The sequence below is a fragment of the Dendrobates tinctorius genome, unplaced genomic scaffold (genome assembly GCF_039654945.1).
Source record: "Dendrobates tinctorius isolate UK_male_01 unplaced genomic scaffold, ASM3965494v1 ptg000211l, whole genome shotgun sequence".
NCBI lineage: Eukaryota > Metazoa > Chordata > Amphibia > Anura > Dendrobatidae > Dendrobates > Dendrobates tinctorius.
This window is the reverse complement of record NW_027361878.1, coordinates 16730587-16743949: the sequence shown is the minus strand read 5'-3', so window position 1 is coordinate 16743949 and position 13363 is coordinate 16730587. Positions and strand designations below refer to the sequence as shown.

At 44.0% G+C, this 13363-nt stretch overlaps 1 protein-coding gene across 3 annotated transcripts in view; it reads right to left on the bottom strand.

The window, feature by feature from the left end:
* Positions 1-13363, bottom strand: part of POLA2 (DNA polymerase alpha 2, accessory subunit) — a 117912-nt gene that overhangs the window by 17405 nt on the left and 87144 nt on the right. For all 3 annotated transcript variants that reach the window (XM_073554517.1, XM_073554518.1, XM_073554516.1), the window contains exons 12-16: positions 4199-4323; positions 4073-4111; positions 3410-3483; positions 2881-2989; positions 1890-1996 (exon numbers count right to left, since the gene is read on the bottom strand). In XM_073554517.1, coding sequence (XP_073410618.1) covers positions 1890-1996; positions 2881-2989; positions 3410-3483; positions 4073-4111; positions 4199-4323 — 454 coding nt within the window. The remainder of the gene's footprint in view (positions 1-1889; positions 1997-2880; positions 2990-3409; positions 3484-4072; positions 4112-4198; positions 4324-13363) is intronic.

The following is a 13363-nucleotide window of genomic DNA, read 5'->3' as shown; positions in this document are numbered from 1 at the left end:
ATGGACTCAACATAAACCTTCACACTGTATAATTGCTTGCTTATGGTATACTGCACTCCCCATAGTCCTCCACATGGTATACTGCACTCCCCATAGTCCTCCATACATTCTAAATGCACTCTCCATAGTCCTCCATACAGTATAATGCACTCCCATAGTCCTCCACACAGTATAATGCACTCCCATAGTCCTCCATACAGTATAATGCACTCCCATAGTCCTCCATACAGTATAATGCACTCCCATAGTCCTCCATACAGTATACTGCACTCCCCATAGTCCTCCATACAGTATACTACTCTCCCCATAGTCCTCCATACAGTATACTACTCTCCCCATAGTCCTCCATACAGTATACTACACTCCCCATAGTCCTCCATACAGTATACTACACTCCCCATAGTCCTCCATACAGTATAATGCACTCCCCATAGTCCTCCATACAGTATAATGCACTCCCCATAGTCCTCCATACAGTATAATCCACTCCCCATAGTCCTCCATACATTATAATCCACTCCCCATAGTCCTCCATACAGTATGATGCACTCCCCATAGTCCTCCATACAGTATAATCCACTCCCCATAGTCCTCCATACAGTATAATCCACTCCCCATAGTCCTCCATACAGTATAATCCACTCCCCATAGTCCTCCATACAGTATAATACACTCCCCATAGTCCTCCATACAGTATGATTCACTCCCCATAGTCCTCCATACAATATAATGCACTCCCCATAGTCCTCCATACAGTATAATCCACTCCCCATAGTCCTCCATACAGTATAATGCACTCCCCATAGTCCTCCATACAGTATAATCCACTCCCCATAGTCCTCCATACAGTATGATGCACTCCCCAAAGTTCTCCATAAAGTATAATGGACTCCCCTAGTCATACATAGTCATAGTGATGCCATCACGCGCACCGTGCCGACATCAGATGCCGAGAGTGAATGTCAGCTGACTCTCCCATCGCTCATCATTGCTTTCAACAGCTGATATAGTTGGTTGTGCAATGGACATGCAAGGAGCCCAGTGCTGATACTGGGCCCCCTGGCTCACGGGCCACATAGCAGCTGCGTGGCCTGCCACCATTGGCACCTCTATAAGGCAATTTTGGTCTTCTCAATCCTTTAGCTTACCCATTAATGGAAGTCATCTTTTACATTATATCCTAAATACATATCACGTCACCATCTATAGCTGAACATGCGCGCTAAAGCATTTCATGCGTCAGGCTTGATCACAAGACACAAAAACAAGAACTCTGTATTACCAAGAACTCTGTGTTATTTAAATTCACTTTTGCTTTTTTTATTTATTCAGTTACAGCAGGGTTTTTGTCTTTTGTAGGTTTTGTATGCTTTATGGCCAATGTGAACATGCGTTTATGTGCTGCATGTATACCAACTCAAACCAAGCTCAATTTTTGTGTTTGGTAACAAGACTTCTGAAGTACACAGATGCCTTTTTTCCCGAACTGGCGGATATCACCACTATAATTCATGGTGTAAATATATTAACTCCCTCTGCCATGATCAACCACAACCCCTCTCCAAGCTGCAGCCCTACTTTCTCCAAAAAAAAAAAAATAAAAAAAAAAAAAAAAGGACATCTTCAAGGGAAACTAGAAAAGGGTTGTACTTTTTTTTTTTTTTCTGCGCAACTGTGCAAAGCCTTTTAAAGTCCAAAGCCTATGATGAATTCCAACCCCTAAATTATCGACCAGACGTCCAAGCAGAACCCTAATTTACCAGAAATAAACTGCGCCGTAGGAGGTACTATCATGTCTGTAATTAATGTCTGTACTTCTGTAGACAACAAGTATTGGAAAGAAGGAATCTAGGGAGATAGTTGGGTGAAGTGATCTGCTGAGCTAGTACCTGCTGATCTCCTCCGCACCCATGTGAAAGAGTAAGTCTGTGGATGTAAATCCCACGGCTACACCATTGACAGATAAGGTACAAGGGTCTGCCACAAAGTGTACTCTCTGGGGAGAAAAACAAAAATGAAAGAAACCAGATTAAAAAAATCTTTGACGTTCGCAATTAGTGTTAAAATCTAACGAACACAAGTGTAACCAGAGGAAGCCCCGCTGCATCACTCCTTGCCGCCTGAGGTTAGTATTATACAGGAGATATGACACAGATACGACATCCTTTTCCGACGACATGACATGTGCTTCTTGCTTCGTGGTTTGTCTGCTCTCGTCTAAAAATCATACATTTCCGTAAGAATCGGCAGCAGAGACCACGATAGCAGCAAGCGTGAGAACGTGTTCAACGTTAGTCAAAAGTAGCGCCAAGACACATCAAATAATATTAGGAGTCTAGGCTTCAATATTACACTTAATGGCTTCAAAAAATAAAGGAATTGTGGTCCAAAACCCACATTACAGAAGCTGGGACTTTTTTTATTAATCTTTTTTCACAAGTGGAGCTATAGGAGGCCTTGATTTATGTGGGAGAAATGTTATTCTTTAAGTTGTTTCTACCAAACGGTGCCAAACTAAATGTCACAGTTAGGGCACATTCCAGTCGCATAAATCGAACTGAGATCGGAACGCAGTGTACGGACTGGCAGGCGGCTCTCCCAAGTGTGACAGCATGATATATTACTAATGCAGCTGTCACACGCTGGTAGGTAGAGCTGCCGGCCAGTCCGCGCACTGCGTTCCGATCTCAGCCCAATTTATACGGCCGACAGAATGTGCCCCAACTGTTACATTTAGTGGGACTAAGGACCTTAACCCCTTCCACTTACTAACAGCATAAAATTACAATTTTCTTTTTCTCTAAAAATAAAAAAAGGTATGTTTGGCACAATTCAATTTTACTTTATTGAAACTTGTTAATACAATCGGATAGGGATTACCTGTTTATCTTCCTTGGCAGCTTCATAGCAGCTAAACGGAGGCTGGGGATAGACAGGATCGTGGTGAACATCTCTGATGGAGGGGACAAACACCAAATGGGAACCAGATCTGAAGAAATGTGTGAAGCAGAATTTAACAGAAAACGATTAATATATGGCCACAAATGAGAACAGTTACGGATGATTCTTACAGACTGTGTGGTCTATGGTGAAAATACAGAAAGTGTAATGCACAGATCTGGCACCGCCCCGGCCGGCTTTTCCCAGCGCTGCTAAAGATGATTGACAGGTGTCTTCACTTTGTGAGACACCTGTTAACTCACCTGCAGCGGCGCTAGACTAGCTTAGGCTCTGGCCCCCAGATCTTTAATGTATATTTACTCTGAAATACCGGAGTGTTTCAGAATAATATACAATGGTGCAGCCAGGATCTGATCATCGATGCCAGTGGTTTGGGGACCATGAACAACGTGACAGGTTCCCTTTAACGTCTTCATATACAGAGCATCCGACTTGCAGCCTCACTTACTGCCTCGTGCCTTCGATGATCATTTTCAAGCAAGATTTAAACACTTCTTCGAACGTCACCGTCAGCTGCAAGTTCTGAAAAGGGGAAATATAAGGAAGAACGGTTCAGTGCGTATAGTCTACTGTCACGCTTCCAGTCTCTGCAGAAACCCAAGATGACGACAAGTCCCCGCAAGTGCCAGCTGCTCCAGATATTAGCGTTCAAAGCTGCTCCATGATGGGTTCTCCAGGGTGATGAAGGCTTATCTGGGCAGAGTTATTTTCAGCAGTGACTTGCATCCAGCTAAACAGTCTAAAAACTAAATTTTACTGTATGTAATTGATTTAAAAATCTGTTTAGCGCCACAGAATTTGACATGTTCTTTATAGGCATGGGCCGTCCGATAGTGAATGGCCTCTAGTCACCTCTCTGGATCCATCGCAGGCTGCTCCCGTCGTCGGCTTCGGAAGCCATGACAGCCCTGTCCGGATATCACAGAATAGCTAAAGCCTGTGAATGGCTGCAGCGGTAAAGAGAACACACTTCTCACCTAGCTGCTGCAGGCAATCACATATCAGTGATTTTGTGACATCATGGACAGCACAGTTTTCAATTCTGATGCAGACCACTAGAGCGGCCTGTGATGGATTCCATTAAGTATATGTATGACAGTGAAGATTTTACCTCAACCTGTTGATGTTTTGAATCCAAAAAGGGTCCGAGCTGTAAAGACAGAAACATGCAAGATGTCAGAGTCACATGGGGGGGTATATTTAATTTCCGGCTTTGTGGCCCGTCCTCGGAGCTCACCAGAATGCAGACATCTGGACGGTCTCTATTAATAACATCCACCAGATCCTTTAGGGCATCATAAGTGATGGTGTCCGATGTGGTGAACGGTCCACAGGCTGCAATTATCATCTGCTGGGCACAGTCTGCACAGAAGGAAATAGAAAGATTATATAGAAGGATATCGTTAACAGGATGGTGGGGGTCCACCAATATCTCAGAGTGACGCTTATAAAAGAGAGTATTGCCGGTTACATTGTGACAACTAAACTTACCAGAAACAGTATTTAAATGAAAATAACTGTGATGTAATAAGACATTCACGTATTAATGCCGCCATCCATTAATTAGAATGTGATCTATTATTTTGGCTTGCACAAGTGACAAATAGGGCTAGATTACAGGTGGGCAAAACCATGTATGGTATAGTAGGCAGCACTCTGTAGCCATATTTTAGTTTGGTGTTCACACAAAATGGAACACAATGAGGCAATGCAGATTTTTTTTTTCTCACGGACCAAAGCGGAGTGTGAAAAAATAAAAAATATCTAATAAGTATATATTATATATATACACACACACACACACACACACACTAGTGTGCACTAGTTTCTTGCATAAAACCAAAAAAAAAAAAAAAAAACATACTATCTATATAAAAAAAAAAAAAAAAAAAAAAAAAATATTGGATACCATATGGAGCCACAGCGCAGTATTCGATTATTGTAAATACATTACAGTCCTGTAAATGATTAATAGCTGTTGTAAAAAAAAGAACCAATGTATTGTTCATGGATGACAAGTGGGGAAAAATAAAATTACATCATCCAACGTTTCTGGATGAAAGTCAGACCAATTTTTGTGTACAGATGACCCCCTGACGAAGCTACACTTGAAACGTGCGTCGGAGCACTGGGCAGTGGGGTTTGATACATAATTGCATATGGTTGGGATGGATTCTCTACTTTTGCTGAGGTGCTTATGTGAGGGGGCTATATGCATTCATTTTGCACGGTTGGCTCATTAACTGTATTTATTTGACTAAAGAACTTTATATTTTTCCTGATGCTCAGGCTGTGGATTGGGAGGAGATTCTTGAATCGCCAACTAAAGTATCTCCATCTATCAATAATAGAATGACTCAATTATATATCTTACACCAGTCATATCTAACTCCATCGCAACTTTTCAGGATGGGTCGTCTCCAATCCTCGGAATGTTTGAGGCGTCATATAATGGAAGCAAACTTTGTACATATGGTGTGGGGATGCCCCATTGTCCTTTCATACTGGTCTGAAGTAACATCACTGCTAACATGCTTAGTGCAAATTCCTGTTCCTCTTAGTCCATAAGTTTGTTTATTCGGGGTGCTAGATGAGGAGAATTGGGGACACTATGTTAGGATCTTTCTATGCAAAACACTTTTCTTGGCTAGAAAGGCGCTGGCGTTATGTTGGATGGGAGGGTCAAACCCCTCTCTCAGAGCCTGGATTGACCTGGTAAACTCTGTCATCCCATATGAGAGAACACTATCAAAACAGGGTCTGTATGGGGAAATTTGATAAAATCTGGGATAGATGGAATTCCTCTCATCTATACCGGGGAGTGGAGGCTCGGTACCACCGTGACTGTTATAGTTGAAATCTATCGAGATGTATTTATGGCATCACATAATTTTTTTTCATATTATATAATGTACTAGGCAGCGTGTTAGGTCGTAGTTTAATTAGATTGGCAGTGCTTTTGTGATATGTACTTTTAAAGATATAGAGCTTGACAATGCTTCTGTTCACCATTATCTAAGCAATAACTCATACACCTGTGAAACTAAATTTAATGTGTGAATTGCTATTCACTTACAATTATTTTGGCAAAATGCAGGTGTATTATTTTGGTGTATGCATAAATGTACATGTGGTTTCTCTTTCTTGGTTAATAAACAAATTTGAAAAAGAAAAAACAAAACTTTATATTTCTGGGAGCTTGTTAGATTTTTTTTTTTTTTAATTATATTCATCTTGATGTATTGAGCTTCCATATGGTGATGGATATTGCATATTTGTGCATGCCTTCACATTCTGGATTTATGGAATATGCTTTATTAATTTTGTATCCACACTGCCCTATTTGCTCTTTTTAATAGGTTTTGTGTGTTTTTTTACAGCTTTTGTGTGTAGATAAATTTTTGCAATAAAGCTTGAGATAAATTTGTTATATTTTGTTCTGATTCATTATTCTATTCGGTGGTAATCGCCTCAATATAAAGTCTTTGGTACCCCTAATAATTAGAGGATATTGATATTAATATGGGTCCTTATTTCCAATTTTTGCTTATACTTATATTGTAGCTAACCTTTCCCATTTCTGTTATACTCATATAGGATATAGCAATGAGTCCCGGGTGATACCTCCCTCTTCCTGGCAGAGGTGGTGGCACGCAAGGACGCTGCTGATATACGCTTTAAAATGAATCACTAACTTTTTTTTTCCATAACTTCATGAATACTTGTATTTAGAAATAATTGTTTCAGTAATGAAAAAAAAACACTTTTTCCCCACAGGACGGGTGGAATAAATGCAGTTTTTCATATAATTTGTCATAAAGGGTTGAAAAGCAGAATGTCTGAAAACTTCCTCCAAGTACGGGACCACATATGAAAGGACATCAATATAATCCTGTTGCCAGAACTGCAAGGTGACATCATTCGCAAGTTGCAGCTTGTAGGGATCCCAGAGAAATTCGATGGCGCAGGTGTTTGACTCGCAGGCACAAGCAACGGCCGGCGGGACAGACCAATACAATTATCAGGAAACTGATGGCTGCCTGCAGCCGGTAGACCTGTGCTCGTCATGTCTTAGGGTACCGTTACACATAGCGACGCACCAACGATACGATCTGGCTAAGAACGTTTGTGCATCGCTAGTAAGCAGTCATACAGGCCGATCTTCATAACGACGCATCAGCGATGTCACTAACGACCACGGCGATCGTTGGTACTGTGTCACACACTGTCTATAATAGCGATTCAGACTTTGAATAGGCGTCCTTCAGCGCTATCTATATGAGTTCGGAGTCGCCAACGAGGTCGCTCGTCGTTGATAAGGGGCGCCAAACACAGCGATGCATGCTGGTCAGCGTGACGCCAGCAATCAAAAAATGATCCTGAACGTTCGCGCACGATCAGCGACATCGCAGCAGGGAGCCGGTCGTTTCCGCGTGTCACACTTAGCGGGATCGCTAGCGCTGTTGCGTCACAAAATCGTTGTCGCTTCAGCGATATCGCTAGCGATCTCGCCGTGTGTAACGGGGGCTTTAGTCTACTGATGCACTATAGACACCAAAGTACATGATCATTCCCCCAGCACAGGCACACCCCCTACACATGCATGCTTAGCTCTGCTGAGCGTTCATGTGTTCTCAAAAGGCAGAGGAACAAAAGCTGTTGCTGCCAGTCTGATGGCCGCCCGTTTGCCTGACAGCACTTCCATGCACATAAAACATTGATATATGATTTTTCTCGGCAGCACATCCTGTTTTTACCCAGGACAATGTGCTGCCAAGAATTTGCTATCTGATAAGGTTAGTCAAGCCAAATAGGTTTTAAGTTAACTCATTAAATGCCAAATACTTTTATTGTCAATATGTCCGCAACAGGCAAAATAGAAAATAAATTAAAATAAAAAAAACGAACGCCTTTTATTCCCCTTTGCAGTCACAATTTCATCGTGTGTCCAGTTCAACATAAAAATTTTGGTGCAAAGTCCTCTTTAATTATTCCTTACATTTTTTGGTCACCTTTCCCGACTCTTTACCCCCTCCTGGCTGAATTTTTGGTACTAATACACATTTGTACAAAAGCTTTTTCCCACTTAACGAGTCTCTCACTTGTGTCTTGAGTGTTAATCTTATTCTGTCTGGCTGATTTACAAGACTGTGGCTTCTGGAAACACAATGTCTTACATATATATGCAAGTGTCTGTTTACTGAAAACCTCCGCTTCCTGTCACTTTTTTTTTTTCTCATAAAGAACAACAATTTTCTCAGTTTCCGCTGTCTTTTCTCTTTAGTAACGATCAAATGTGCATGGAGGAAAGTTTAAGGCTATGTGCACACGTGCGGAATTGCAGCGGAAATTTCTGTGGCAATTCCCGCAAAAAACTAGCATTTTGCAAGAGTAATTAGCTTGCAGAATGCTAGCGTTTTCCAAGTGATCTGGAGCATCGCTTGGAAAACTGATTGTTTGACGAGTGTGACCAACCTGTCAAAGTGTTTGACGAGTGTGACCAACTTTTTACTATTGAGGCTGCCTGTGCGGCATCAGTAGTAAGAAGATCTAATGTTAAAAATAAAAAAATCGTGATATTCTCACCTTCCGGCGTCCCCTGCAGCCTTCTCGATCCTCACGATGCTCCCGGCAAGTCCCGTTCCCAGTGATGCTTTGCGACAATGACTCCAGATGACGTAGCATCACGCGAGACCGGTATCTCATCACAGGTCATAGACGCAAGGCATCGCTGGGACCAGAAGATGCCGGGAGCATGGCTGACAGGCGGGAACACTGCGGGGGACCCCAGAAGGTGAGAATATCACGATTTTTTATTTTAATTCTTTTTTTTTTTTTTTACAGGGATATGGTACCCAGGGCATGAAGGAGAGTCTCCTCTCCTCCAGACCCTGGGTATCATCCGCACATTTACCATCATCCACATGCGGAAAGTAAGCGGAACAATGCATTCCTATGCGTGCGGAATCATCGCGATTCCGCAAAAAGAATGAGCATGCTGCGTATTTTTCCGCGATGCGATTCTGCCGCGGGAAAATGTGCAGTATTAGCACAGCATTGCGGAATGCCATTGAATACGATGGGTCGTGGATTTTTTGCGTTTACGCAGCGAAAAAACGCGGCAAAATAACTAAAAATCTGCAACGTGTAAACACAGCCTAAAAGTGACGTATAAAATGAGGCACACGGAGGAGGAGCAGACAAGTCCTTGCAGAACCTCAGCATTGAGCTGTAGGTCTTCTACCGTGCCGAAGTACTCTGCTCCGTACAGTCTGTATCAGAAGTATCGCCCCATAGAAGCAATTGTGCTAGGGAGGAATCCACACACTGCAGCAATCCTTAAAAAAAAGCCAAACTTCCTGTGTGTGGCCAACCAGCTAGATATATTAGTTATAAGTCACTCGGTCAAAAGTTCTCAGCTGCATCACAGCACAATACAAGCCGATGGGGTTATATGGAAGCCGCAACTGCGACAAGCAAGGCCAACCGCGCCAGATTTTTGGGCGAGTTTTATCTAATATGATCCTATTGACTTGTATTGTGCTAAAATTTGGCAACGATACCTCGCAGACTTTGGCCTCGTGACTGGTTCGTGGCCAAAGTAGCGGTGTAGCACCGGCCTTGGGTTTCCCAATTCTTAATTTTTTTTTTTCAATATTGTGCATTGAAAGGTAAAAAAAAAAAAAAAAAAAAAAGACGACATGCTGTGGATTCTCCCCCAGAACAAGTGCTTCTGGGGATGGTGGAATACCCCTGTGGTATAGGTTATAGGCTGGGTTCAGACAGCCATATTGAAAAACGGGCCAGTCGCGTCTTAAGGATGTGGATGTATGTGCTCGTCAGGATTGCATAATGTATTGTACCGAACCAGAAGAGTGTATGCTGACATTCTTTACAAGCAGACCATTAATTGAGGTGGAAAACTGGCCATGTGTCCTAGCGCACTGGATAAAGAGTCCTGATGTGGCTCACATGAGCTTCTCTGATCAAACTCGTATGCTTAGAAGGATCTGCAAGAACTCACTTGGTCGGTCATGTCCCATCTCAGACGGGTCGGAAGCATTGATGGGCCAATCCAAGATTACTGCAGACACAGATTGTGCACAGGCTCAGGTGACCGGGACGTCATCACTTCTGGTCCGGCGGAGACGGTCGTGGATAATACAGAACGGAAATTTGCAAAATCACCAACTCATCATTTGGACTTAGCCTTATGTGTCAGTTGTTAAAACAGAAAGAAAAAAAAGCACACAATGCTGAAACTTTTTTCTGTTCTAAAAAACTAGCATTAAGAAACTCAGACCCCATAATAGTCAATACGTCCCCCCTGCTTACATTATTGCAACAGATGGGGATGGGCTTCAGACATTAAATCTTTTTTTTTTTTTAGAAACACAAAGGAACAAGTAGACAAATGTCCAAGGGCAGGTGTGAATGTTGTCTTACTCGGTGCTTTTATATGGTAATGTGCAGCTTATGTAATAGTTCCTCTGTAGTTTACATATAAACTGTATTTGTAGCCTCAGACAGGTGGATAAACCAGTCTGGATCCTTGAGTGTAAATTAATGTCTTTCCGCACCTTTTCAGTGAAAGCTCCTGATATGACAGTTCAGCTCCTGTCCCACCCGGACCCTCAGACCCCTGTCCTCTGCCCGGCAATGCAATGGGCCGCTTTTCCTTGGGAAATCAGCGCCTCTTCCTCTCCATTTCCTGCCACTCACCTGCAGAGCTTTGATCAGGTTTGGCTCCTATTGTCAGCTCCTCTTACTCATGTTCTGTCCTGTCTTTGGTGCTTTTGCCCAAGGACATTTCACCTGACTTGATCTTAATGGCCTCCTCTATAAAGTCTCCCACCCCTTGTAATGAACACTGGAGGGGAGGCAGTGACCTACAACTTTTGATTGAAGTAAAAAAATAAATAAATTTAAAAAATCGACACACTGAAGGAAACAATACTAAGGCTAGGTGCACACTGTGCGGATTCTGCTGCGAATCCGCAGCAGAACAGCAGGTGATTTACAGTACCATTCTAGCCTATGGAAAATTGAAACAGCTGTGCAGACGGTGCAGATTTTTCCGCGTGGTTTTGCCTGCGGTTTCAAATCCACAGAAAGAATTGACATGTCATTCTTTTCTGCGGATTCCGCTGCGGTTTGCCATCTCCTCCATTGTGGAGGTGATAAACAGCAGGGTAATCCGCAGGATTGTGCAAAATCCGCGCGGAAAAATCCGCGGGTGAATCCGCCCCTTGTGCACATAGCCTTAAAAAGGTAACAGCCTAAGGGCCCCGTTTCACTTAGCGACGCACCAGCGATCCTGACAACTATCAGGATCGCTGGTGCATCGCTAAACCACTGCCACCTCCAACTCCCCTCATCTCTGCTGAGGACTTTGCCACCTACTTCAAAAACAAGATTGCCCAAACAAGGCAAACCTTCACAATTCCACCACCCCAACTACTCCACATACCAGACCTCTGCCCTTCCCTAATAACCTCCCTCTCCAACATCACTGAAGGAGAGCTTACTCATCTCCTTTCCAAATCACGCCTCACCACCTGTGCACTTGACCCCATCCCTTCCCATCTGCTCCCTAACCTCATTAACATGATCATTCCAGCCCTAACCCATCTCTTCAACCTATCCCTAAGTTCGGGTACCTTCCCCTCTGCCTTCAAACATGCCACCATAACACCCATCCTCAAAAAATCAAACCTTGACCCAACTGCTATGCCCAGCTATCGCCCCATATCACTGCTCCCGTTTGCTTCTAAACTCCTTGAACAGCATGTCCATGCTCAACTTTCCTCCCACCTCTCATCCAACTCCCTCCTTGACATCCTCCAATCTGGCTTCCATCCCCACCACTCCACTGAAACTGCCCCGACCAAAATTACTAACGACTAAGGCTGGAGTCACACATAGCGACTCACCAGCGATCCTGACAACAATATCAATGTGTCAGGATCGCTGGTGAATCGCTATGTGATCGCTGGTGAGCAGTCTGACAGCTTCACCAGCGATCAGCACAGCGACGCCCAGCGTTAGTAACCAGAGCGCTGATGCAGGAAGCTGGTAACTAACGTACACATCGGGTATCTAAGGGACGCACGTCCCTTGGATAGCCGATGTGTACATTAGTTAACAGCAGATCGCTGGTCTCCCGCCTGTCACACGCAGCGATGTGTGGTGGCCAGCGGGAGACCAGCGACCAGAAAAAAAGTCCTGGCCTTTCCTACAGCGATCAGCGATACCGGCAGGGGGGCCGGTCGCTGATCGCTGTCACACACAGCGATCTCGCTGGCGAGATCGCTGTTGTGTCATAAAAATTGTGACTCAGCAGTGATCTCGCTAGCGAGATCGCTATGTGTGACGGGGCCTTTACTCACCCAAAGCTAACAGACAGTTCTCCATCATCCTCCTTCTTGACCTGTCCTCTGCCTTTGACACAGTCGACCACTGCCTACTGCTAGATTCTTTCTTCCCTTGGCATAAAAGACCTTGCCCTGTCCTGGATTGCCTCATACCTTTCTGACCGCACATTCAGCGTCTCCCACTCCCACACTACCTCCTCATCCCGCCCCCTCTCTGTTGGGAGTCCCCCAAGGCTCTGTCCTGGGGCCCCTACTTTTTTCCATCTATACTCTTGGCCTAGGACAACTCAAAGTCCCATGGCTTCCAGTACCACCTGTATTGCAGATGACACTAAGATCTACCTCTCTGGCCCAGATGTCACCTCTCTGCTGTCCAGAATCCCAGAGTGTCTATCAGTCATATGCTCCTTTTTCACCTCTCGCTTCCTAAAACTCAACGTAGACAAAACTGAACTCATTATCTTTCCTCCATCTCACATATCTTCCCTATCCAATCTATCTATTATGGTAAATGGCATTACGCTCTCTCCCACACCTGAAATCCGCTGCCACGGAGTAACTCTCGACTCTGCCATGTCCTTCAAACCACACGTCCAAACTCTTGCCACCTCCTGTCGCCTCCAACTCAAAAATATTTCCAGAAGCCGTCCCTTCCTCAGCCCTCAATCTACTAAAACTCTTGTACATGCTCTCCTCATCTCCCGTCTTGACTACTGCTACACTCTCCTCTGTGGCCTCCCTACCAACTCTCTTGCACCACTCCAGTCTGTCCTCAATTCTGCTGCCCGACTAATCCACCTCTCTCCTCGCTGCTCCCCTGTCTCTCCCCTCTGCAAATCGCTCCATTGGCTCCCAATTCCCCAAAGAATCCAGTTCAAACTACTAACACTGACCTACAAAGCCATCCACAACCTTTCCCCTCCCTATATCTCTGAACTAATCTCCCAATATCTTCTCTCACGTACTCTTCGATCCTCCCAAGACCTCCTACTCTCCTCCACACTTATTCGTTCCTCACACAACCGCCT